At 35.6% G+C, this 27,927-nt stretch overlaps 1 protein-coding gene and 1 long non-coding RNA gene across 10 annotated transcripts in view; one reads left to right on the top strand and one right to left on the bottom strand.

Annotated features, from left to right (window-relative positions):
- LOC126752734 (uncharacterized) overlaps nucleotides 1-27,927 on the bottom strand; it is a 343,225-nt gene that overhangs the window by 244,548 nt on the left and 70,750 nt on the right. The gene's annotated exons all lie outside the window — the stretch shown is intronic.
- On the top strand, nucleotides 5-27,448 carry LOC126752581 (uncharacterized). 9 transcript variants are annotated; one of them, XM_050463501.1, is made up of 7 exons: nucleotides 12-548; nucleotides 4,234-4,941; nucleotides 17,584-18,028; nucleotides 20,971-21,086; nucleotides 21,154-21,675; nucleotides 25,372-25,531; nucleotides 27,175-27,448. In XM_050463501.1, exons 2-7 carry the CDS (start codon nucleotides 4,471-4,473, stop codon nucleotides 27,231-27,233), a joined length of 1,773 nt encoding a protein of 590 aa, XP_050319458.1. In that variant the 5' UTR covers nucleotides 12-548; nucleotides 4,234-4,470; the 3' UTR covers nucleotides 27,234-27,448. The 9 variants fall into 9 exon arrangements, with proteins under 9 accessions (XP_050319452.1, XP_050319456.1, XP_050319460.1 ...); XM_050463502.1 differs by lacking the exon at nucleotides 27,175-27,448 and adding an exon at nucleotides 26,597-27,153; XM_050463495.1 differs by lacking the exons at nucleotides 25,372-25,531; nucleotides 27,175-27,448 and adding an exon at nucleotides 21,926-22,311 and having other exon boundaries at nucleotides 5-548.

The raw sequence follows: 27,927 nt of genomic DNA, 5'->3' as shown, positions 1-27,927 counted from the left end.
GCTTTGTTGGCTTAAACGCGTACCACTTTTCGGAAAAGCGTTTTGTCTAGCGGTTTTTGGCGGCGTGTGCGTACGTCACTTAACGTCTATCACTTTTTGAATATACCTTTATTTCATTTCCCTTTCGTGGCTTATTCTAATTGCTTTTTGTGCGAGTTTTCGTTTTTCATAAATTTATTTCGAAAATGCCACAAATGTCAGGCCACAAGGCAAGCTTATATAAGCAAGTATAACAAATTGTACAAGAAATATAAACGGGTAAAATATTATTCGAAAGTGTAAACTACAAAATACTAGTAGTTGAGTTCAAAGCGCCTACGTGGATGTGAAAATATTGAAAATCAGTGGAAGCAAAACTTGTATAAACAGCGTGAATATATGCAAAAGCGTATAGAAATATTACAACAACAAAACAATACCAGATAGTTAGGTATGATGTGATCAAAGCGACAGTGCGCATGTGTTTAGTAAGGTCTGTGTATGGAAATGAAGGTTGAGAAAATAGTTAGATACAATGCTGCAAGCTTTACTAGCAATAAAATTAACAGGTAATAGCTTGAAAGAATTTCGATGAGTTTCAGAAAGTGAAATCTACTATTTTATTCACAAATGTATTATGAAAGTTGTGCACATAGGAAAATGGAGGGAAAAGCGTGATTAAAAAAAGTATGGCAAATAATTTCTAAAAAGATTTAATTGTACATTAATTTCTATTAACATTACATTTTACATTAAAAATGTTTCTTTTTTTATACAATAAATTAAGAAAAACTTAACCCAATCCTTTTCGAAATAATGACAATCAACAGTTTTTATTATCGATCGCCAAACTATATCAGAACCCAGAGTGTTGGTATTGCACCATCAAATAGTTCTCAATATTGATGCCGCGGCTACAAAAGGAAGAAAATCTCTACCAAAGAGAAGCTTTTGATATTATTTTTGATTATATTTTTTTTACAATGTGTAGGTTTCAGACACATTGTTCTGCGAAATTTTTCATATTGCTTTAGGTAGCGAGTTGAATATTGTATTATAATAACTCCTAACAATTTCAATATAGGAGATAAACATACGTCCAATTATCGTTTGCGGTCAGCCGAAGAGAAGAAATTAACTATAACTGGCTAGCTTGCCAGAGTGTTTATGAATCGTATAGGGACTTCCCATACGTTTCTGATAAAGACTTCGTTAAGGGGTCAGTAGGGTAATCTGGCCTGTTTTTTACATTTTTTATTTCATAGAAATTTTTGTTCTACAATAGAACTTTTTTCACATATCATGAGGTAGTATATCGTGGAGTGTACATATGTATAAACAAATTTTTTCGGAATTTTTTGATGACATCTGTCGGAGAAATGGCTGGCTGAATGAGATGCGTCAAATGGTCGAAAGCCCGGTTTGACGCCTCGAAAGATTATGCTGAGTGTTTGGTGGGATTGGAAAGGAATCATCCACTTTGAGCTGCTCCAGTCAAACGATTGATTCTATATTTTACTGTCAACAACTTATAAGATTGAAGCAAGAAAATCGAAAAGACGGTCGGAACAGAAAGAACTTCGTCTTCCATCAGTACAACGCTAGACCACACATTTCTTTGATGACTCGGCAAAAACTGGAAGAGCTTGGCTGAGAAGTTTTGATGCATCCACCATAAGGCTGATGGAATAATGTCTCCAGCGAAAAAATAGCAAAAAGTGGTCGACCAAAATGGTACATATTTGGTACATTAAAGTTCATTATAAATATAAAGAAAAGTTGCAGTTTTATTAGAAAAACGAAAAGTCTTTTTCGACTACCCAATATGTCTGTACAGGGTATACAAGTAAAGACTTTTAAGAGATATTGCGTTTTTTTATATTTAGGATCAATTAGCTGATCTCATCTGAAGCCCCCAAATATACTAGTCTTTATGAAGTTATGCTATTGTTGTAAACATTACAATATTGTATAATTGAATGACGATAAATGAACGGTAAATGGAGTGGACGCCCAAAAGAAGATGTTACCGAAGAAAACAAAAAAAAAAGCCAAGATAACAGGCACTCTAAAGATATTAATTGAATGCGTACACCATAATATCCATGAATATTTAGGTAAGAGAAAGCTCTGTGCAAAGTCGATGCCGCGCGTGCTCGCTTTTGATCAAAAACTGCGATGAGTTAATGATTCGGAGCAGTGTTTGGAGATCTTCAAGCGTAATAAACCCGAGTTTTTGCGACTACATGTGACAAGGGATGAAACATGGCTCTACCATTTCACTCCGAAGTCCAATTGACAGTTATCCAAGTGAATTGCACACCATGAACCCGCTCCAAAGCATGGAAAAACTATAGTCGGCTGGCAAGGTTATGTTGTCTGTATTTTGAAATGCGCACTATTTATTGACTACCTTAAAAAAGGAAGAATCATCAACAGCACCTATTACATGGCTTTATTGGACCTTTTGAAGAACGAAATCGTCGAATAACAGCCGCATTTGTAGAATAAGGAAGTGCGGTTTCACCAAGCCAATATCACAAATCAGTGAAAACAATGGCACAAATGCATCAGTTGGGCTCCGAATTGCTTTCGCATTCACCGTATTTCCAAATCTGGTCTCCAGCGACTATTTCCTGTTTTCAGATCTCGAAGAAATGTTCTTTGGAAAGAAATTTTCGTCGAATGAACGGGTGATCGCGGAAGCGACAAATCGTACAACAGAAATGGTAACGAAAAGAGACACTATGATCAGGGTACCACCGTTGAATTTTGCCAAAAAATGTGTTTTACTATGGCAAGACTAGGACTTTTCGATTAACCTGTTAAATAGTGCTGATTATTTCTAAATAGAAAGAATGAGAATATCAATTAGATTATGTTAATCTTAAATAGGCGTTGTAGTCCGCACTGCTATTGCTGCTTCATTTCGGTATATTTGTTTTCCTAAAAGCTTTAACAATAAAGTTCATAAAAATATGAATAATATGAATATAATTTTACGCCTTAATAAACATACTAATTGGCTAGAGATATAATATATACACGTAATAACGAGTACAGTATGAGAACTATCCACTTACATTTTTGCTTTCATTAAACTATGAAATGCTCCACCGGGTGTAATTACAAACTCTTCAAGTGTTAACTTGTAACTATATTCAGTTAAATTATTCAACTTTTTAAGTACATTAGTATAGGATGCAGTTGCTTTTAGGTAGATAATTTCTCCATGGGAAATCTGTCAAAACAATTGCGAAAGAGAAGACATCTTTTCGGCAAAGACAGTACCGAAACGCTGGCTGAAATTCAATGGAAATCTTCTTCTCTGTTGCAAACTTACGGAGCACTCCGAGCACGCCAGTGATGAGACAAAATGGCCATTATTCGAAAAACCCTGTAGATCGTCTTGCATGCCGAAGTCAGTACTGTTCCATATTTTTTTGAAACTGAAGAGAGAGTCAACGTAACTCTCAATAGTTAACGATATATAGGAAATAATTCTAAGCTTGTAAGGTTTGCCGCGTCAATATCAATATTTTAAGAAAAACCGTGAATTATTTCAGCAGGCCGATACAATAAGTCACACAGTATGTGAAGCCATCATTTTATTGAGACCCATCAACTGACCACCTGAGTAATTTGACTCCAGACTACTTTTTGTAGAAGACTACTTTTGTTAAAGGTCTATGTAGCAGCAACTGTTAGAGCGACTTGTTAGAATCCTAACAATTGGCTTGGTATTAGACGTCTTAATAAGGAATTGAAGAATCTCGAAATTATTATAAACTAGAATCGCTTGAATGTCTGCTGCGAGATATGATGTTTTTATGCTTCTTCTATTCCTATATATTTAATAACTACAATTTCAAGGTTAAGTTCAGATTAGATTAGATCTGCAGTCTATTCACCAAGTATTTCATAACCTTTTATTCCTAATAGTTAGAACTCGTGAGTTTTCCATTTAAGACTAGACGCCCGGCTAGATCACTAAAGGTTAATGGTTCTTTTAAAAGCAAAATAATGAAATTTAAGTTATTCAAATAGTGGAATTAGAAACTGGCAATTTTTCTTTACACATTTTCTGTAGTTATTAGTGCGGAGAATAGAAACGAAAAAAGCAATTTAGAACAAAAAAAATAATTATCTCAGATGTCTATGCGCACATGCAGAGACAAATAAGATAAAACAATTATCTAGAGAAGGAAAGAAAAGGTTAAATAAATATATGTATCTGTGTATGAAATATTTCAGATAACAAAAGCAAATAGAAGTGAAAAAATGAAATAGCACAAGTTGTTTTCGAATGCTATTATAACCGTAGTAGCTGCTTGAAACTGCGAAACCAAAGCGAAGAAAAACAAGAAAAGAAAACAGTTCAAAACGCATAAACAACCAAAGCAACAATTAAGAAAATACGAAATAAGTACACAGCAAAACTATAAAAACATTCACCATACATTACACAACACAACCAACACACTACCGAACATGTCCGATAACGGTGAACAACAAGCGCCCACACAACCGGCCGCCGTCTCACATCCCCTGCAGGATATCGCCTTGGATGTGCCGGACGATGCTGCCGGTGGCAAACAAAACTGGGTTAGATTCGACGATGACGAGGCGGCCCTTAAAAATGCCAACAACAACAACAGTAACACCAACGGCGACGATAACATAGGAAATGCCACACGCATTAGCCCTACCACCGTCAGTAGCAGCGGCCGCGACGCGCTGGCTGCAGAACAAGCAACGACGACGCCAACACCGGCAAACCGGTCAGCCCCCGCCGCTCTACTACCAGCGCCGCCCAGTCGTAAGCAAACATCTGTGGCTACCGCGTCAATACCAATAACAACGGCAACAACAGCAGCCATAGCGCGACCGCGCTCACCACTCAGCGGCGCAGAGAGTGCAAGCGGTGCCGAAGCGATCGTGTCAGCACCAGCACCTGTTCAGGTGAGTAATCAAACAATGACAACTTTCATTTCCAAGTTTTCTTTTTCTGGCGCTTTATTCTCAACGTTACAGTGAGAACAGTTAGCTTGTCGTAAGCTCTTTTGTTGCACAGCCACACGTAGAGCTTTCGGGAGCGCATAATCGCACAAATTCTCCTACGACGATAGTAGCTTGTTACCGGATTAGCGAGTGTGTGTCTCTCTATAATACGTATATACGCACCTTAATGTCAGTTAACCACTTTCGATTGCACCAAGTGTGACTCGTTCGTGCTTTTTGTATCGCGCCACTTGCATTTACATTTTTATGAATAAATATATATTACTAATATTTTATATGTAGAGACTTCCCTGTGTTTTATCTTTCCTCAACTCATTATTTTATTTGCTTTTGTGTGATTTTTCGCATTCTAGTAAACTTACTCCGTTCATAGCAGCTATTTTGTTTTTGTAGTCACTACACGAAAAGATCATAAAAAGTGCACAAAAAAGTTTAGAATTAAGAATGAATATTTTTTTTCTACTACATCGAGATATCGCACAATTTTTATTCATCTTTCAGTTGCCCAGCGGCATTTCATTCAGGCAAAAGATGCGTCTTTTGTTGTTTTGATGCTGGGAAAGGAAAAAAACGACATCAAATCAGATAGCGAAATAACTATATATAGCTCGGGTTACCAAGAAGACTTTTTATAATTTATTGCTATTTCTTGAGGCTAAGAAGAAAATATAGATATTTTTTTTAAGACTGTTATATATTTCCTAATATCTTTCATGAACTTTTATTGTTAGCTTCGTATATAAATTAAAGAATCAAAAGGTTTTGACCATACATGACAGGTTTTCAGAAGTTGAAGATATACATATATGTGGAACGCGTTACCGTAAAAAGTTTCTTAATAAAAATGTGTACTAGTCATTCGATTTCTTCAAATACAAGAAAGCAATGTATTAAAAAATATCAATTAGAGTTCATAAGATTTGGGGTTACATATATGAAAGGATAGGAATAATAGACGAATAAGGATAAATAAAGATATCAATATTTATTTATAGAGAAATCCATTTCCAGGTTCTCTACTTTTTTAAAGAAAAAACATAGAAAATTAAAACTTAATGGGGAATGTTTATTATCATTCGAAAGGACATATTTTCGCATTCATTTTTTAAAGATTATATCTTTTAAATGTTGACGGCGGCTACGTCTCGCATAATCCATTCGTTGAGTTTAATTTTCGTTGACTCGTCCGAGAATTCTGACTACAAACTGCGAATGACACGTGTGCTGTTTTCCTCCGAGGCCTGAATCGAAGCGGGATTGACCGCATAGACTTTAGACTTTACATATTCCTACAGGAAGAAGTTTGCTGGGCGATATCACATCATCTTGTTAGACAATCAATAAATCCATTGATTTCAACGATGAGTGGGAAGTAGCGCCAGCTTGTTGAAACCAAATTTGGCCTAGATCACAAGCTTCAAGCTCAGGCACCAAATAGTCGGTTATCATGGCGCACTAACGGTCGCCATCGATGGTTACGTTCTCGCCGGCACACAAACCACACCAAACCGTTGTTTGTTTGGACGAAATGACAGCTCTTAAATCTTTTCAGATTGCGTGAGGGAAGCGATGTCGCTTGGAAAGGTCGAGCGGCTTCAATTCTTGCACAAGCTGTACTTTGTACGTTTTCAATTTAAGATCTCGACGTGAAATGCGCCAATTCCTTCCATATTTCAGTTCGAGTAGCTGCAAACAGCGCCGAATCGAGTACTCACCTTCCTGTACACTGACAGCTACGGCAGCTATATTTTCTTCACTGCGTGCTGGATGTGGCTTATTCGGTGGAATATCCAATAATGAATACTGGGTCTCAAGATGGAAAAAAAGGCTAATGAAAAAGTACCTGCTTGGATTACCTGTTAGTTAAGCTGAACTACTTTATAACCCTGTTAGGAGCATCAGCATACCAATTCTTAAAACATCAGAGAACTTTTACTGATGGCATCTAATATATCATAGGCCACATTAGGTTAGTCTGGTAATCTAATAAGTTACAAATAGACCAGTTTTGGTTCTCAGCGATACTAGCTGGATTGCCCTTTCGTAGTCCATGACGATCCTTTAGGATGTTAGCGTTTGGCGCGAATTTAAACGGGATTGCGCATAATACCCGTACAACACTTAGTGCAAACTCGTCCAATATGTCATTACTCTAGATACCTTTGAGACTTGGCATCCTGTAAAAGTGAAATCAGTCTCTAACGCTGCTCTTCTGTTCAAGACAATTTTGACCGTATGCGAAACGAGACTTGAAATATCTAAAGGGATTTAATAGACTGCCTTTAGCCTTAATACGGACAGTATGCCAGTATATAGTATATTATTTTACAAAATGCGTTCCAAAGTAAACAGGACTCAAAAAAAAACAGAACAAATGGTTTTTTCGGCGAAATCAATTTATTTCATTCAAAATAGTCTCTTTCAGCTTCAATACAGCTTTTTGCACGGTCCAGAAGCATGTTGAATGAGTGTTTTAGCTCGTTGGCCGGTATGGCCGCCAGTATGCCGGTCCAAACTTTTTGAATGGCCTCTACGTCTGCATAAAGGTCTCCTTTCAAGGGCAAATGCATTTTTTCGAAAAGGGAGAAGTCGCACGGTGTCATATCAGGTGAATACGTGGAGTGGTTAATAGTTAAAATGTGATTTTAGGTCAAATAAGCGTCCTTTGAATGTTGGATTTTGAGCAATTTTTGGTCGTCAGTGAATTTGTGCGGAATAAACCGTGCACACACCTTTCGTAAGCCCAAATGTTCGGTCAAAATGCGATAAATCGATGTTTTGGAGATGTTCAATTCCATTTCCATGAATTTCAATGATGATTTCGGCTGATTTTTGATGAATTCACGCACAGTTTCGATGGAATTTCCGGTGATCATGGATTTTGATTGGCCCACATGTTGATCGTCATTTATGTCCTCACGATCACTTTGAAAACGTTGAAACCACTCGTGCACTCTGCTATGGGATAGGCAATCATCGCCATAAACTTGTTTCATCAATTGCAACATTTCTGTAAAAGTTTTACCAATTTCAAATTTTAATGTTCTCTTTGTTAGCTCATTTTCACAAATGACACAAACATACTGACACTTAACCAATTTATGTCATGAAATTCAGACAATCGATAAAGATTCTAACGCACCCTTACATATAGATGGCGCCACCAGCTAAATTCAAAAGTTTACTTTGAAAGCACCTTTTACATATAACGCATACGTCAATCAGCATTAAATAAAACCTTACTTCAGACAAGTATGGTATACTTACCATATAAATTAGATTTTACCATTTAACTTGAGCTGAAAGTTCTTAATATAGTCAATTTGACGACAATGTGAAGCGTAATTAAACTCATAAAGAATATAAGATTTATTTATAAGCACATGGAGTTCAGAATATAATAAAAGTTTATTCAAAATGTCTGGTTTATAAAGTGGAAAAATATATTTTTGCAACAGCTGTGCTTTTAATAAGGTGAATTCGCTTTGTTGCACCTGTTTACAACGGATCATTGAAATGTGGATAATTTAACTGCCAGCAACATTGTAAATGAAAATGTATACATGCCGCTAAAAATGTTGTTTTTAATTGTCGTAAAGAGATTTTGTTAGTTTTGAATTGTGTTCTAGACTTAAAGCTAGTTATAAAAGTCAAAGTTTGAGAGAAACCCAGATTTTAAACTCCATCACAGATCTGAATTGTGGATTGAAATGGCAGAAAGTTGGAAACACTAATTACGCTAGTGTACTGTCTATTTGCAACTGTGATATTAGGGGCTGCGATTCCTTACACGTAGGATTTTTTGTGTTATGGTCAAGGGGTGTAGGGTCCACCCACCACCATTGACTAAAGTTACCAGAAATAGCTGTACGCAGCGTTATGGAGTGAAAATCCACTCCGAAGTTCTGATTAATTACAAAAATATTATTAATAGTTTATTTCCTTTACTGCTTACTTTGCATACAATTTATTACAAGTTGAATGTGGTTTGGCTACTTTAGGTCAATGGGTTTAATCAAGCAGTTATTTAATGGGGAAAATATACAAAGAAAGTGTTGCCAATATTTTGGTTCATCACCATACTTGTATACACTTATGGCCACACGCAAACCTTACCACTATACTTTCTTAAATTTTTTTCGGACGTTTCCGTTCATTCGGGATTTTCTTCAATTTTATTTTTTTTTTTTTTTTAGTAAGCATAAGTAAACTAAATTATATTACCTAATTATAATTATAGTTTTTAATTTATTACGTTCAATGAGTAAAACATAAATAAAAAAAGGAAATAATTTTATTGTTTTTAAAGTGATACACCGACTAAACTTCGTGTTTCAATTAAAAAAAAATTAATAAAATATTTATTTCAATTATAGTGTAAATGAAGTTAAATTAAAAAAATAAAAAATATTATATTATTATCGCATGTCAGTCTCTTACATTTCGAGCTCATTTTAAAAAGCTCACTATCTTTTAATTGTTTTATCTATTGCTAAATGTGTTTTGTTTTTAATTTTTAAAAATTTTGATTAATAACATGTTTTTATTTCTAAATAAAAAATTTCTTTACCGCAAAAATTTCCGCTATAAAGTCAAATACGCACAATACTTGAAAATTTTTAGTGGTAAGGTTTGCGTGGCCACGAGTGTAAATTATATTCCGAAATCAGCAGAAGTCACTTAACTTTAAAACTTTCTAAAGTTATTGTATTTATTTTATTAATGTACTTATATAGAAGTAAAGCTAAATGCACTATTCGTCATACCACTCAATCCTTAAATAAACAAGTTGCGGACATTTTTGTTATAAACGATTATTACATTACATTTATTTAAATGTTCCTCTTTATGTTTACTAAAATAAAATAACAAACAAATCTTCGTGTTTATCCAAGTCAAAAAACGTATTCTGCTTGGCTTTGAGAGTTGGCAGCGCAGATTCGCGATCAAAACTGGACATAAGATAAAATCGTAAAGAAAGCACTAATTTGGCGCTTAGTGCCCTCATGACCATAATTGATATGATTTATAAATATAAAGTATATGAAAACATAAAAAACAATAAGCAGGTGCCATTTCAACATTTTTCACAATAACATGTTTTATGATACCATCAACGGGCAGATACTTATGTATATCATCTACAGCCTCTATTGGCAGACCAATTTCATAAAATATTTTATTGTTTCCCTATTTGCATGTTCACCGAGTTGAATAGTGGAGAGTTGGAGACTTTATATTCCTTCAGACGAAATTCACGAAATTAATAAAGTGTTATTTTGTCCGTTTACAGTCTTGCTTACTTGTGACTATATTTATATTTATAATGGGTTGTCAAAAAAGTCTTGCGGTATTTGTATTGATTTTTTTTTTTTTTTATTGAAATTGTAATGAATTTTTGATGACTCATGCCCAGTTCTTGACCGATGCTACAAACTTTTTGTTGCTACTATGCCATGTCTCTTTCGACCCATGCCACACACGCGATTCTATGGCCATTTTGAGGGAAAACAGAACAATTCATCCGGAGCGTAAGTTGGCATCTTCGACCACCTCTACACCAGAACGAAAACGTTGAAACCATCGTTGTGCGGTGGAAATGGAAACTGTATTGGTTCCATAAACTGCACAAATTATATTTTCGGCTTGAGATGCATTTTTGCCTTTATCGTAATAGTACTGTAAAATATGCCGTATTTTCTCTTTATTTTGCTCCATGTTTGCGACGCTATAACTCACGAACGACTTAAAAGAAACGACGAAACGAGTTATATACTCGTATATAATACTCAGAACTCCTATTGTATAACTAAATAAGATCAAATCAATTTACTTAATAAGAAAAAAATATCTTTACATAGATCTTTATCTTTATTTTGATCGTTAAGTTTGTATGATAAATACATTCTGTAAAAGCCGATTTGAACAATTCGTTTGGAGATTGTCTCTTTACCTCGGACAATAATCTGTGCTAAATTTCGTGAAGATATATTGTTGAATAAAAAAGTTTTCCATACAAGGACTTGAGCTTAATCGATCAGTTTGAAGGTAGTTATAGGAGATAGTGGTTGGATAAGGGCGGTTCCGACAAATGAGCAGCTTCTCGGGGAAGAAAAGGCTGTTTGAAAAATTTCAGATCGATATCACAAAAAGTAAGTGTCTACTTTTTATATACACAGACAGACAAACATGGCTAAATAGACTCGGTTTGTTGCGCTTATACTTCATATGGTCTCCGACGTTTCCCTCTGGATTTTGTGGCAAACTTATTACTTGTATACTTTGTTCACGGTATAATAAGAGAAGAGGAGAAAAAGTTTTCAAATATATAATATACGATCGCATATATATATATATATATTAAACGATCTCAGCTACGGCTGCCATAAACTCCTCAGAACGCATCGTATAATGACACTATATCGCAGAGTTGAAAACAGTTTTCAAATATATAACATACGATCGCATATATATATATGAAGTCTTCATATTATATGACTTGGTGACTATTATTTTCTTGGAGAGAGAATTACCTTTTTGAGGTAGCAAAACGGTAATTGTAAATGATTATTCGATATAGTGTTGGATCAGGGTAGATAATTTTTGACAAAATAGAGAAATCCTCAAATGGTAAATATTAAGTTAAAACTTCCCTACTAAAAAGATAAATTGTCTGTTCAAAATTGACTAAGGACATGGCACCGCCTTTCTTTAGGCTGATCTCTCGGGACTGGCTCGACCGATTTCAGCTAAATTCGCTTTCACTTTTCTATACAAGAATCAAGAAGCAATATATCATAATATGTCTGTGTTAAAAGCTTTAGCATATGTCGGGCAATGTGTGAGTTATCTCAATAAAATTGAGAGAGCGTGTTTTTCTGATAACGGTGCATCTCTGTGCTCAGAGGGAATAAAAACGGGTGAAAACTTTCTCTAGATCCTATTTAATAACAAAGCTTTATGTACCTGTAGGTACTTCCCTCTCTTTAATCCTTGGAAGTTGCAAGAGTATGAAATGTTTGCTTACAGCCGAACTTAGCCCCTCCTTAATTTTTATACTCTCGCAACAATGTTGCTAACGAGAGTATTATAGTTTTGTTCACATAACGGTTGTTTGTAAGTCCTAAAACTAAAAGAGTCAGATATAGGGTTATATATACCAAAGTGATCAGGGTGACGAGTAGAGTCGAAATCCGGATGTCTGTCTGTCCGTCCGTCCGTGCAAGCTGTAACTTGAGTAAAAATTGAGATATCATGATGAAACTTGGTACACGTATTCCTTGGCTCCATAAGAAGGTTAAGTTCGAAGATGGGCAAAATCGGCCCACTGCCACGCCCACAAAATGGCGGAAACCGAAAACCTATAAAGTGTCATAACTTTTGTGAACAAAACTATAATACTCTCGTTAGCACATTGTTGCGAGAGTATAAAAATATTAAAGTGAAATTTGGCACAAAGGATCGCATTAAAGAGGGGTATATTTGGCCGCAATTGTTTTGGAAAAGTGGGCGTGGCCCCGCCCCCTACTAAGTTTTTTGTACATATCTCAGAAACTACTATAGCTATTTCAACCAAACTCTACAGAGTCGTTTTCTTCACGCATTTCCATATACAGTTCAAAAATGGAAGAAATCGGATAATAACCACACCCACCTCCCATACAAAGGTTATGTTGAAAATCACTAAAAGTGCATTAACCGACTAACAAAAAACGTCAGAAACACTAAATTTTACGGAAGAAATTGCAGAAGGAAGCTGCACCCAGGCCTTTTTTAATAATTTAAAATGGGCGTGGCCTCGCCCACTTATGGACCAAAAACCATATCTCAGGAACTACTAGACCGATTTCAATGAAATTCGGTATATAATATTTTCTTAACACCCTGATGACATGTACGAAATATGGGTGAAATCGGTTCTCAACCACGCCTTCTTCCAATATAACGCTATTTTGAATTCCATCTGATGCCTTCTCTGTATAATATATACATTAGGAACCAATGATGATAGCGGAATAAAACTTTACACAAATACGGTATTTGAAAAATATGTAAATGACGTATAATGAAATCTCGATTATCACTTTTTCATGCGAGAGTATAAAATGTTCGGTGACACACGAACTTAGCCCTTCCTTACTTGTTATTAATATTTTAGATGCTGTCGTAAATATGTACTACAAGAGTTGAAAAGTCTTTGATATAAAAATACACACAGTAAAATTTTTTATCAAACGCCTTACCGGCCGATTTTTATACCCTGAACAGGGTATGCTAAGTTTTCACGAAGTTTGTAACACCCAGAAGGAAGCGTCGGATACCCTATATAAATGATCAGCATGTTGGGCTGCGTCGATTTAGCCATGTCCGTCTGTCTGTCTGTCCGTCTGTTTGTATATATACGAACTAGTCTCTCAGTTTTCAAGATATCGTTTTGAAATTTTGCAAAAGTCATTTTCTCTTCAAGAAGCTGCTTATTTGTCGGAACTGCCGATATCGGACTACTATAACTTATAGCTGCCATATAAACTGAACGATCGGAATCAAGTTGTATGGAAAACTTTCACATTTAACTATAAATCTTCACAAAAGTTGAAGTTTCCAAGATAATAATGTAATCTCCGAAGAAATTGTACAGAACGGATTACTATAGCATATAGGTGCCATACAAACTGAACGATCGGAATCAAATGCTTGCATGGGAAACTTCCTCATCTTCACGAAATTTGGTATGAGTTATTGTTTATGGAAATAATGTAATAACAGAAGAAATTGTTCAGATCGGATCACTATAGCATATAGCTGCCATATAAACTGAACAATCGGAATCAAGTTGTATGGAAAACTTTCACAATTGACGTGGTATCTTCACGATATTTGACATGGATTTCCGAAAAAAATGTTCAGATGGGATTAATATAGCTTCCATACAAACTGAACACATATGTAGTTACTAAAAGAAATGCATCATGCATGAAGGGTATATTAGCTTCGGTGCAGCCGAAGTAAACGTTTTTTCTTGTTGTAGTTACTTCAGGACTCTTCGGATAACTTTCACCAGTCAGCAGATTATATTGAGACTTTGTTCATAATTTTAAACTTCTTAATTTATTCTACAAAATTTATGTTTTTCCCCTCAAAGTAATCCTACTTGGTTCCAATTGCTTGTGCCAACGTTATTCCAATCCTCGAAACAGTTATTAAAGTCGCTTTCCGGGACAGTCTTTAATGCGCATAATCACGTCTAATGCCTTAAATTGACTCAAAAAGGTTTCCCCGGAGCGGTCGTTTGAATTTGCAAGAAGTCGCACGGAGCTAAAGAAGGTGAATACGGTGTTTGCTGCACGGTATTTGTTGAAAGTTTGGCGTCGTGCAAAAATCAGAAGTCGACTCATAATTCCTTCCTCTTTTTACGGCGCATAACACTTAAATAGTATTCCTTGGCTCACACCTCCATAATCGAAGAAAATTGCGAACATAATCTTATTTTTGACTTGTTTTGACGAGGTTTTTCCGCATCGGTTCACCTTTGCCGCGATATTCGGCCGATTGATCGTCTGTTTCCAGGTTGTAAGCATAGATCCAAGACTCATCGCCATAACATCCTGGTAGTCGAAAAGCATTGTTTCGCAGACGCTATCGCGATGCTTTTTTTCGAAATAATTTAGTGATTTTGAAACCAATCGTGCTTTCACTTTTCTTAGGCGCAAATGATCTTTCAAAATGGTTTCCACTTTCGATGACAGTAAGATTCCTAACTGATACTCATCGATTCAATTCCAATTGGTGCCAAATAGCCAAAAGAAGAAAGTACTGTCGAGCTGTGGCTTACTCGGCTATAACCGCGAAGGCGATGTCTACGTCAGTAAAAAGGAAATGCGCCTAAAAGAAATTACCATATTCGTGTAGTTGACCAAGAAATTGCGTAGCTTGATTATGATTTCATTGTTCCAATATTCAGAACTAGCGTTGATAAGGTGCTGTCCTTGGGATTTGTAAATTTTTTTTTATTCAAATATGTCAAACTTTGTGCCTAAAATATTGTTTTTGCGGGAGTTTTTCTTCATTACTGCAACGTGAAGAAAACCTCAGCCGAAAGTCATCGGAAGTTAGCATATGTACATACATATATAAATACATATGTGGCAACCCCAAATGATTTAAAAACTCTGCGAAATATATATATATGGCAACCCAAATACTGGATAAGCTGTCAGCATGACGAACCGCCATCTTATCCTTCTTCTTGGCGCATCATCCCGACTGCTAGCACGCTTCATCGTTTTCGCTCTTCATTTCATTTTCATTTTCAATCATCAACTTTGTATCAGTATTTTGTATTATAATAAATCTGAAATTATTGTGGACATCTCACACATACTATATATGGGGAATATGCTCCAAAAGTGCCAAAAAGAGGTTTGGATAATTTAAAAGTGAGAATTTTGGCTTGGCTTTTAGACCCAAGTATGTACATTAGAGTAATTCAAAAAAAAAAAAATTTTTTTCGTTTGGTACTCGGAAAAATAGGTTCCTAGTCACCTCTGAGAAAGCCTCTCCAAACATGAGTTTTTAATTGTAACGGGAAGGTCCTCCTACATACAGTTTTCTATTTTTTCTTATTACACAGTACAAAAGCTAATCTGGGGGGTGAGAAATTCCAAGTCAGGGTGATGGTGCTAGGTCAGTATAGTAAAACCCTCAAAGGGTTTGGCGTTCGTATGAGTCAGTTTTTTTATGATCTTTTAAATGTTATAGGGAACGAAAATTGGGTACCAAATATAGTGTGTAAAAGCTGCTACAACCGTCTAATGGATTGGAAAAATAGATAATAGTGGTTCGCGAGTTATGTTAAACTACGTTTTTGCCAAAATGTTACAACTAAGCGAAAAAACATCAAGATAAGGAAAAAATTTAAAAGGTCATTAAAAAAAAGGTTTTACTATACTGACCTAGTACCATCACCTTGACTTGGAATTTCTCACCCCCCAGACAATAATCCCAAAAATGTTCCACAGTGTTATCAGATAGAAAAATTTATACCTCGCTTCCAACTACTTGAAAAAATATCTTGTTCCTTAGATTTTGCAGGAAATTATTCAATTATTCAATTTCCTGCTCTACAAAAAAGGTCTATTATGATTTTTTCGTAAACCCAAACGTTTAAAAGATATTAACAGTTAAAGTTTGATTATTTTTGGGAACATTTTTTATTTCTTATGAATTTTATAACTCAATGAAAAAAAATTATTATGAATGATGAAACTCATAGTTTTGTAGGAAATTTACTGCTCTATAAAAATGGTCTCATATGATTTTTCGATTAAGCTAAGCGTTTACGAGATATTCATCGTCAAACATCAATGCATATTAAGGTGGATCAAAAAAAATGTTTTTGTTTGGTACTCTAAAAAATAGGTTCCTAGACACCTCTAAGAAAGCCTCTCCAAACATGAGTTTTTAATTGTAACGGGAAGGTCCTCATTCTTATAGGAACCTATTTTTCCGAGTACCAAACGAAAAAAAAAAAAATTTTTTTTTTGAATCACTCTAATGTACATATACTTGCAGAAAAATTGTTATAGCATAAACTAATTATGTACATTACATACATTATGCAAAACTATGCATAATGTTTTAACGATACCGCTTTACATATAGTCTTTAACTCTAAAGTGCTCTATATATAATGTTTCCTTTTTTCATTTTCAAAATTGAACGCTACAACGCTTTCTTGTTGTTATTCTGTTGTGTTTAACTGCTGTATCTGCAGTTATGCAATTGTGTTCAACTCTCATATAATTATTTGTGGTCAAGGCCCTGCACGCTTAATTCCAAGCAACTTGTTTTTGCGCTCCAAATAAGCCAGCGTTTTTCAGCATTCCACAAATGCGTAGCTCACATGATGCAATTAGCACACGTATAAGTAGAATGTAACGAGTTTGTAGAAAAAAATTATTGAATCAGATATCGTAAATATGTATGTGTGCTTGTGGCAGCTTCAGCACGCGAAAAGCGAAAGAGAACACAATCAATAATATTGATTTCATAATTTCTCGAATTGAAACGCTTTGTAGGCCTACAAATAAAAGCGCAAAATATAAGTAGGCAGATGGGAAACACATACGTGTACGAACGTTGTAAAAAAGCAACAAGCACCACAAGTTAGGCATGACTGACGCACGTGCTACCAAAGTCATTAACCAATGAAGAAAGCCGAGTTCATGGCAAAGCAGCGGAAAACATAAAAAATTACAAAGAATGAATAAAATAAAATTGAAACTAGCAAAAGAGAAGCGCAACTTGAAAGTGTTCGAGCGAAAAAGGTACCGTTAAATTACTGCAAGTGAACGTGACTTTAAAATTTTCGACTATCGGCGCCAATATTTGCCTACAGACGCGCGGTAAAAGTTATTGTTGGAGGGTATTTATGAAATTTATACACAAGACACATACATACTTACATATATATATACATACACAAATATACTACATAGTTATAAGTGCACATGTTAGCCCGTAGAGTTTCGCATTTTTTTCAATTTTTTATTCAATATGCAAAACATTTATTGCCATTTACAGCGTGCAACAGCAAGAACAACGGTTTCCGTCGCTTCACCTCCAGCGCCAGGGCCGGATGTAGCACCCGCTGTTTTGAACACGGAGAGTACGCATGTCAATTTGAATGCATCCGGTCGTTCGCAGCCGAAACTACAACAACATCACACACCCACTGCACAGCCAAGCGGGCAACAGCACCAGCAGCAACAACATCAGCAAAAGGCTAAATTGTCACCGTCAAATGTGGCTGGCGTCGCAAGTGCTGGCCAGCAGCACCACCACCAACAACAACAACATCAACAGCATTATCAAAATAACAATGGCACATCGCCATCGAATGGTAGTAGCCATAAAGTGGCAGCAACAACAACAGCGACAACAACATCGAGCGTATCAATACCCGTCGAAACGGTGCCACCGATGCGTACCATTGAACTGTCGACGGGTCGCATACGTGAAGGTTTCGGTAAGTCTGCTGGAGTATTGTGGGGTATTTAGTCTATTTTACGCATAGATTTATGTGTATTATGAGAGGTTTACTTTTGCAATTGGCTTAAAATGATAAAATAAATAATTATAAATAGGTTTGAAACAATTTAAATTTTTAACAACTCGGTAGGTTTGCGAGAGAGAAGCTCTTTTGTTGCTGCCATCACTCCTTTTGAGATAAGAAAGCGCGAAACTCCCACCCAACCTTTCAGAAGTAGCAGTAGTGGCATTCCTCCAAAACTTACAAAATTTTCAACAACTATATCTAACTTAATCGTATTTGGAGGAGTTGCATTAAATTAGCTAGAACTAGGAGGCTACCACACTCTTTTTAGTAAACCTTTTAATATCCAAGACAGAACCAGCAACCACCAAAATCAAACTGAAGTTAATGCTGGTATCCGACCTCCAGCAGCAAACTCGAGTTATGAATTTCTAATATAATTTCAAAGTGTCGAGTTTAAATTTGTTGTAGATATAGTGAATTGTCAAAAGAAGCCAGCAATGAACAAAACTGTAGCTTCTTTAATCCCAAAAAATTGCGTTGTATAGACACATTATGTTTTTAGTAGGCTAAATCGAATAAATTTCAGCTATAGTTCCAATATTCGACCACTTTTCCATCAATAGAGACCTTGTGTCAGCATTAACGTGCCGAATATTATCTTTCAAGACGTCTATCGTCTCGGGTTTATCTGCGTAGACAAGCGACTTCACCTAACCTCACAAACATAGTACAGTGGTGTTAAATCGTGCGACCTTGGAGACCACGCTAAAGTCCCACGACGTAAGATAATGCGTTCACCAAAAGTATCATTCAATAAATTGATTGTTTTGTTGGCTGCAGAGCATGTAGCGCTGTCTTGTTGAATCCAAAGGTCGTCCACAGCAATACTAATCATACAACTCAGGCACGAAAAGGTCGTTTATCATGGTTTTTTAGCGAGTCCCATTGAATGTAAAACTAATGCCGGTTTCTGTTTTGAAGAAATATGGACCAATGATTCCCTCTACCCATGGTGGTAGAAAGAAAACAAATAATGACTTTTTGAAGTTGTAACGGCGTCTCAACAATGACTTATGGACAAATGCAACAATTTTATAACATATCCTTTCAACTGAAATTGAGCTTCATCTCTGAACAAAATTTTCTATTGAAAATCGGGGTCGGAGGCCATCTCGTTTTGGGGTCAGAGCCGACAAGCCAATAACTTTCAGCAAAACTTTCCATAAAGTGGATAGGCACAACTCTAAACGTTGGATGCGATGGCGGATATACTTATTCGGGTATTCTTCTTTACTCTGCACACTGTACGGCATCTCTGCGGTCTTAGTACCTTAATGGTTTTGCCGCCATCTACGATCAGTGGCGGATATACGGTGGCTTTCGGGTTTTGAACATCTTATTCCATCTTCTTGACGACTTCTGAAGAAAACATTTCATTCTTCTTAAAGTCGGAAACGATCGTTCTGGATTTACTGGTTTTACAAGCCAAATCTCGTAAAATCTTCCTTAAATTTTCAAATATTTATTTATATTTCTTTTCCTTTTCTACACATTCTGGCTTCAGAAATGCAAATTGACTCTGTAGCATAGACGATTTTCTTGTAAAATTTCAAGGGTTTTGCTAACTTTTCCTCATCGAAATCAGGTTGAAAGAATAAATATAAAAACTTAAAAAAATGAATTTCGGTTTCGAAATCGGATTTGTAAATGTTTCCATAAATCAGAAAAATAATAGTTATTATTCATATTGTCATCAACACAATATTTCAGAACGACACTCGAAATCCTAGATCCGTCTCTGACTAAGTTTTTATTCCTAATCTCATGACGCTCTGATAAATTGTGAAATAGAGTTCCTTTATTTTTATATATTTTTTATTTATCCAACGCTTATTTACGGTTAGTTTACAAATTGATAACTCCAAAAATTTTAACTCTGTTTTGAAAAATGCTTATTTTTTATATGGACTCCATATTTTAGAAAAATAGACGAATCATTGAACTTTTGTGCCAGGAATCCTGACTTGGAATTATAAAATTACTCAAAATACTCAGATACTATACCTGTTCCTGTTTTCCTGTGCAGTTTTTAATCGAAATTTCTGACTAGAAAACAGTATTCAAAGGCTCTAATAATTTCTGACTGGAAGTATGTATTTAAGGGGTTATCAGCTTGTGAATTTCACAAAATCTATTTTTGAATTTGCATATTTAGCAAATCTATATATGTTTGAGAATATTCTCCGAAAATTGAATTTGATCAAGCAAATAGTTTCAGATACATGAGGTACACAAAGCCTTATACGTGTTTTTCTCGAAACGCTCTTTTCAGAGTCGGTGTTAAAAATTTATCTCAAGCGTTTGGCTAAAACGAACAGAAAATTTCTCACGATCTCCTTAGATATATTTGTTTGGTAATTTCGAAGAAATAAGACATTTGATATTAATTTCGATTTCTTAGAAACTCTAAAGGGTAAACTTTTTTGTACAAAAATCCACTTTTTTGTTAAAACTTCGATTAGGCCTTCGAGCCTTACCTATATTTATCTACGTACTATAGCGATAATACAATTTTTCAGTTTTTGTATATGAGTTAATTTCAAGCAGAAAAAAATTCCTCCCCGCCAGAGATTTTTTCTTAGAATCTCCTTGAGATCGGCTACGGTATCAAGAGAATCTTAATTTAGTCAAAAAAGTCAACTTCGTTGTTAAAGTGCGAATTTTGTTTGACTCTACGATGGATATAATCCCTTAATGCTTATTTGTAGTTACATGACAACCCTAAATTATAAGGTTTTTCACAGGGAAGAAATAATAGGTGTAATGATTAGAGTATTCACAATTTTTTGTCATTTATCAATGATTGTGTAACTGTATAAAAAAGTAAATATTAATTCTATTCTACTATCTAGCTAATGGCGATGTTATAGTTACCTTGCTGCCTGCCAACACTAAGTGGCCATGGATAACGCCAGCTATATTCCGTCCTGAACTGGTACCCGAAGAACTGATGGCGCAAGGTCTAACCGTGAGTACAACTTTTAACTTTTTTGTTTTTTTATATAACATATCCTCTTCCGCACCTCTCACTACAGCTCACCGTCGAAGAGTATGTCAACGCCATGGAGACATTGGTCAACGATTACCGCTTCACCGTCTACAACATCTGCTATAAGCGCATACTTGTCTGCTGGATTTTGCTAGCCTTCACAGTGCTGCTGACGTTGCTCTTCTCTGGCCTACAAGGCGTGGCGCTCTTCTCGCTCGGCGTCGGTTGGCTATTCCTCAATGCGGCCGCCATTTTCCTCTGCATGTGGGTAAAACTTCGCTTGTCACGTGGCCTGGAGAAATGCTTAGCGCGCGTCAATCGTCAGCTAATGAAGCACAAAATTCTACTCATACTCGACGACCGTGGACGCATCTCATGCCACAAAGTGAACTTGTGCTTCATGTATTTCGATGCGACGCAATGTGTCAGTTTCCTAAATGAATTTCTCGAACACACCGAACAAAATGGCGGTGAAGCCATCAAGGCCGGTTGGGAGCGCAAATTAGATATTGATGTGAATGATATTGTCATACAAGGCAATAATCCGGTGCGTTTGTCGCGCAAACAGGTGAGTGCAACGGCGGCGGGGAGATGGCATTGAACACTTGAAATTTTCACATTTTTTAACAATTTTTCGCAATCACATCTGTATTGTCTCACAATTAACACATTGAAGTGCACAAAAACACGAAAATACACACTTGCCACAAACACATACACACACACACACATACATATGTATAAAAATGAACTCATGCAAATAACTCTTTCTCTACGAGTACTACACTTGGGTATCTTTGCCCGCTCATTTCACTTAGGTTGTAGCACAGGAGCTGTTCCTCAGCTATTTGCAACGTTGGGGCAAGGATTTCCTGCGTCGCCGCTTGGACTGGACCGTACAGGAGGCGGGCGTACACGAGACTCCACGCCATTTGCAATCGTCCATTTGCCCGTGTCAGTACGAGGAGGAGCTGCTGCGCAACAAAATCAAAATACAGTTGCGAGGCAAACAGTGTTGTGGCATTAATTGCATTGGCTGCTGGCTTTAGACGCGCTTAAACGACGGCGCAAGCAAAAAATCGTGTTGTTGTTGAAACTCAAGTTGGCTCAAAACATGAAAATGTGCAAAGACATATTTAAAATCTACGATTTGTAGACATTGAACGTAGGCGTAAAATTAAAAAAAAAATAAAAATTAAAAAAACATATTTTTGTATATACTCTGTTTGCTTTCAGTAAAAAATATTATGCCCCATTCATAAGTTTGTAGAAAACATCACCAAGCAATTATATTTAACAGTGTGGCATAAATAAAAAATATAAAAAAATTAACAAAAAAAACATAGTAATAATAAAACTTGTATTTGTGTATTATACGTTATAACTATATATGTATTTATTTACAATTGTTATTTTCGAAAATGTTTATAACATATTTGCACACCAAACATCACATACTAAGTGCCGCAGACATGGTACTGACACCATTAAGTAAACCTTATTTAATTTTAGACAGCTTGAATCTTAGAAGGACTAATCAAAAGCACTGCTATCAAAACAGCATTACTTGCGTCTAAGCGGCTTAGCATAGACACACACCACTGTCGAGGCAGCTATGAAACGAAGAGACAAGTTTAAAGCAGTAAAATGGCATTATGTTCACTTAACTGTGATTTCCGAAAAAATGCGACAGACTTTGCTTTAGAAAATACTTTGCTAAACAAGCGTACTTAACGGACTAAAAAGTATGCGTAGCCTAAAAGAAAGATCTCGTCTTAGAGTCCCAACATTTCCTAAAATACTCTGAAAATTTCAAGCCATTTTAAGCAAATTTTTAAAAGTAATTGGTGTCTTTATCAAGTTTACAACGGAAAAAAGTCAGCTTTGTTGATACAAAATACTGAAGTATTGGCTAGATAACTGTTAGTAGTATTATATATTGGTTGTCAAATATCTCCCATCCGCTTTTTTGCTCTTTATTCAATGCTTTACAAAAAGTGTTACAGTGATCGGATTTAATTCAAATATGCGCCGTTTCGTTCGATAATCTGTTTCCGCCTCCTTATTTGCGAAGAACTCGGACAGCCACTTTTCACAAGCCTCTTTTGAGTTCAACTTTACACCAACAAGGGCGTTCGCCATGGACAGGAACAGGTGGTAATCACTTGGCGCTATGTCCGGGCTATATGGTGGATGCGATAAAACCTCCCATCCGAGCTCCCGTAGCTTCTGACTAGTCATCAACGAAGTGTATGGTCTGGCGTTGTCCTGGTGGAACACTACACCCCCTGTTGTCCAATTCTGCTCGATCGCCTGCTTCAAGCGGTCAAGTTGTTCGCAGTAGATGGTAGAATTAAGTGTCTGGCCATTTGGGAGCAGCTTATAGTGGATGATTCCCTGCCAATCCCAACAAACACACAGCAAAACGTTCCTGGCCGTCAATCCCGGCTTGGCCACTGTTTGGGACAATTCACCGGCCTTCGACCACGACCGTTTTCACTTGGTATTGTCTTACGTGATCACCATCCGGTTCAAAAATGGGCGTTGATTCGGTCCAGAAGGTTTTTTGCGTCAAATCATGCGGCACCCAAACATCAAGTTTTTTTGTGTGTCCAGCCCTTTGCAGATGGTTCAAAATGGTTTGGTGACTAACTTCCATTTTCTGGGCGATGTCACGAGATGCCACATGTCGGTGTAACTCGATGTTTTCCATGATTTGATTTGTATTCGTCGTCACAGGTCTTCCGCCGGCTGGCTTATCCATGGTGTCGGTGGTTATCTCTGAACTGTATCCTCTGAAATTAAGCAATGAAAAAAATTCACTAAAGTAATGTCATATCTAGTAAAGCATCGAAAGGTATAAGCAAAATAAAGTTTTTTGACAAAATGCCGGTTTCACAAAAAAAATCGATTTTCGAACAAAATTTCGGCCTTAAATTATTTAGAAAAAAAATTTTATCAGTGAAAAAAAATTTTCAAAAAATTACAAAAAAATATATTTAAGAAGCTTGTGTTAAAATTTGAGAATAATCGGTTTAGCCATTTTCGTGTAATGTTGGTCACCGACATTGAAAGCGCCATTTTGAGAAAAACGCGTTTAAAGAGCCGGCCTTATACTTCCAAGCACGCTGTAACTTCGAAAATATTCACCGGTACGATATAAAATTTTCTGTGTTCTTAAGTATTAGTACAATAAGAAAATAAATTAAAAAAAAATGATTTTTTGAAAATTTTAATTGTATAAAACCCCTTAAAGGGCACACTTAGGGTAACAGCCAAAAAAGCAGCGATTTTTTGGAATTAAAAACACACGATATCAATTGTTTAAACTTCAGTTATTTCGGCTTTCTCCGTGGTTGAAACCTAAAAAAAGATTCTCAACTGGAAGCTATTATCTGTACAATGTTTGACAACAGGGCGATGTTTAAAAACAACAACCTGTTTGTAATAGATCATAACATGTAACCTGAACCTTAAATTTTTATGGGATGTGAGCGTGTCTTCTTTACTATTTGTGTTTGCGAATTATGTAAATTTGATCGAAAGTAAAGAATGCTGTTTTGAAGAAGATCTAACAATAAAATCAAGCCTTTGTAAATACATAAAAATCTAAACATTTTTAATAATCACTATTTGCATACTAAATATTTTGGCAATTGTATATATTTACATGAAACAAAAAAAATTTAAACAATAAAAATGTGTCAAACAACCTTAAGTATATTATAGTTAGATATAAATACAAAATAAATCTAAAATTGTTGTCTTCGATTCGCCAAGCGTTAGAGCGTTAAAGCGTAAGAGGTTATACCACTTTAATGAGGTATGCACTTACTCTCTTGAATAGAATTCGACTAGCCAACTTGGTTGCTGTTTCAAAGTATAAGTTTCTGACAAGAGAGCAGAGCCCAAAGTCAGCGAGCACGGAATGGGCGAATCGATGACGGCTAATATTACAGTAAATATGTACTTATATATAATTGCAGCTAGATCGCTAAGGAATTGTGCTCTTTTCTCACATATACATACACATATAATTTAACATACAATTCATTCTGCATTTTGTAGAAAATCATAGCTTTGTTTCATAATTTTTAAATATATAACATTATATTAAATTTATAAAAATATATTACTTTGCACGCACCATTTTTGCACACACTTTAAAACTCTCTGCTCATCCACATACCACACTACCATAAATTTGTTACTATTGTATTTACCAATAATGAAATGAAAAAAATTCCGAAAATTAAATCGACAGGAGCGCGGTACACAGCTTTTCCTGCGTTATGCCTCACGCTGGGGCATGGAGGCGTTACGTGGTCTGGTCGATGTTACGCCACTGGAGCCGGGACGTCATTGTGGACAATTTCAGTGTCCCTGCCAGTACATAAAAGAGCATTTGCAGTGCAAACCGCGAGGCAAGTTGAAATGTTTCAATTTCATTTATTGGGTGTTGGCTTCAGAGCGCTATGACTAGGGCCACACTTAACTAGAAACATGTAAGGCACACATACATACACAAACATGCATACACTGGCAATAACTGTAGTTAAATTTTTAGTTGTTATGTATTTTCTTAACTCAGTGACTGTAAATATAATTGTGGCAAGTTAGATATTATAGACATATTAGCAGAATATTTTGTTACACCCTGAAAATGGTATTTGTCATGAAGGAAGAAAACATTCGAGACACTATAAAATATGTATATAAATGATCAGCGTGTGGAGCTGAGTTGAATTACTCAAGTACGTCTGTCTGTCTGTATATACGCGAACTAATCCCTCAGTTTTTGAGATATCGACTTGAAATTTTACACACTTCTTTTTGCCTCTAAGAAACTGCTCACCTGTCGGAACAGCCGATATCGGACAACTTTAGCATATGGCTGTCATATAAAGTGACCGTTCGAGCTCACGTCCTTGTATGGAACGTTAATAGGTTGAGATATCTTGAAGATATTTTGTATGGATTATTGGCACAATCTCCACAGAAATCTTTCATATCGTATTACTACAGCTTGTAGCTGCCATACAAACTGAACGATCGAAATCAAGAGCTTTTATGGGAAACTATTAAATTGGATGAGATATCTTCAAGAAATTCGGTGTGGATTATTGCCCTGGACGGTGGGGTAATCTCCGAAGAAATTGTTCAGATCTGATCACTACAACATGTAGCTGCCATACAAACTGAACGATCGGAATCTTTTGTAATTGTAGTACCCTTCAGCTTTGGTGCAGCCGCAGTTAACGTTTTTCTGGTTATTTTATTTGTTTTTTGTAATTTATAGTAATACTTGTATACATACTCACACATATTTCGATTTTTATTTTCATGTGTATTTAAAAAAAAAGTTCATGCATATGTAATCTTCATTTTCATCACTTAGTTACGTTTTGTGTTCCATTTTTCGTTTAATTTGTTTTAATTGATTTCAATTTTTTGTATGTCCTTTCTTTTTTCGGAAATCTCAAATGCAGTTGTTATAAATAGCATAGGCCAGGTTGTTTGGAGTCGTTTCCCAATGTACTTAGATTGAAAATTAGCAAGAAAATACACTTTGTACCAAACTTTTCACTGTATGTATGTGTGTGTGAGCACAATTTGCGGCGGGCGATCACTCGAAAATACACTTCTAAATATATATGTTTGAAATATGTAAACAATTACTTAATTGTCCTTAATTACACACTAATACATGCTCAGTTCGATAAGTTATTTGAAGTTATTATAAGCTCATAAGTACTTAAGTACATATGTATGTACCCCAATTAATACAAATACATATGTTTATATAATATTATTATACACTAATTATTGTTGTTTCAATCAATAAGCAGAAACTTTAAAGTAATCACTTATGTATGCTCCTAATCCTTCTTACTTTGTATGAAAACTTAAGTACTTAAAATTTATATGCGATTACGAATATATAAGTATATGTATGTATTCAATACCACTTTCAACATTTCCTTTGTTGTAGTTTTGTTAAGCAATACATTTTCAATAAAGCATACCATACGAATCTAATACACAACTTGTTGTTTCATTTTTATAGGACATCCTTGCAGTTGCATTGCTTATGCCACGGATGCCCACCTACAAGATCGCTTTTAAGTTCTTCCATTTGCATTAGGACATCATTTGTATGTTATTCCATGTGCTTATTGTGACTAGACTCTCTATTTACATTCATTTAATCCAATCAAGAATATTTACACAAATTTATCATACGAAAATGTATATAGTTATATGATACTATTCAATAAAGGGAAATTTATACACATGAATAATTGCTCGAGTAATTATTATCGAATTGCACATAGCGAAAATTTGTGTTTGATTTGAAGTGGATTATGAAACAGTGAAGTGGAAACCCCATTAATTTGTAAGTTTTAAATTAAAGTCAAGTTGAAGGTTAGTATTTGTTGGGGACTTTAAGAAATTTTGAAATCAATTCTTCTCTTTTTATATTTGTAAAAACTTTGTGAGATCACATATGTACATTGACTAACATAAATGGCTTAAAGTATATACAAGTATGTATATATAAAGTCGAAAACATTATATCGGGTCTTTAACGAATATTTATATCCTGAATAGGGTATATTAAGTTTGCCACGAAGTTTGTAACACCCAAAAGGAAGCATCGGAGACCCTATATATAAGTACTTTATATAAATGATCAGTATGTTAAGCTGAGTCGATTTTGCCATGTCCGTCTGTCCGTCTGTTTGTATATATACGAAGTAGTCCCTCAGTTTTTAAGATATCATTTTAAAATTTTGCAAACGTCATTTTCTCTTCAAGA

The sequence above is a fragment of the Bactrocera neohumeralis genome, chromosome 3 (assembly GCF_024586455.1).
Source record: "Bactrocera neohumeralis isolate Rockhampton chromosome 3, APGP_CSIRO_Bneo_wtdbg2-racon-allhic-juicebox.fasta_v2, whole genome shotgun sequence".
Classification (NCBI taxonomy): domain Eukaryota; kingdom Metazoa; phylum Arthropoda; class Insecta; order Diptera; family Tephritidae; genus Bactrocera; species Bactrocera neohumeralis.
Note: the sequence above shows the minus strand (reverse complement) of the source record. Positions and strands in the feature narration are given on the sequence as shown.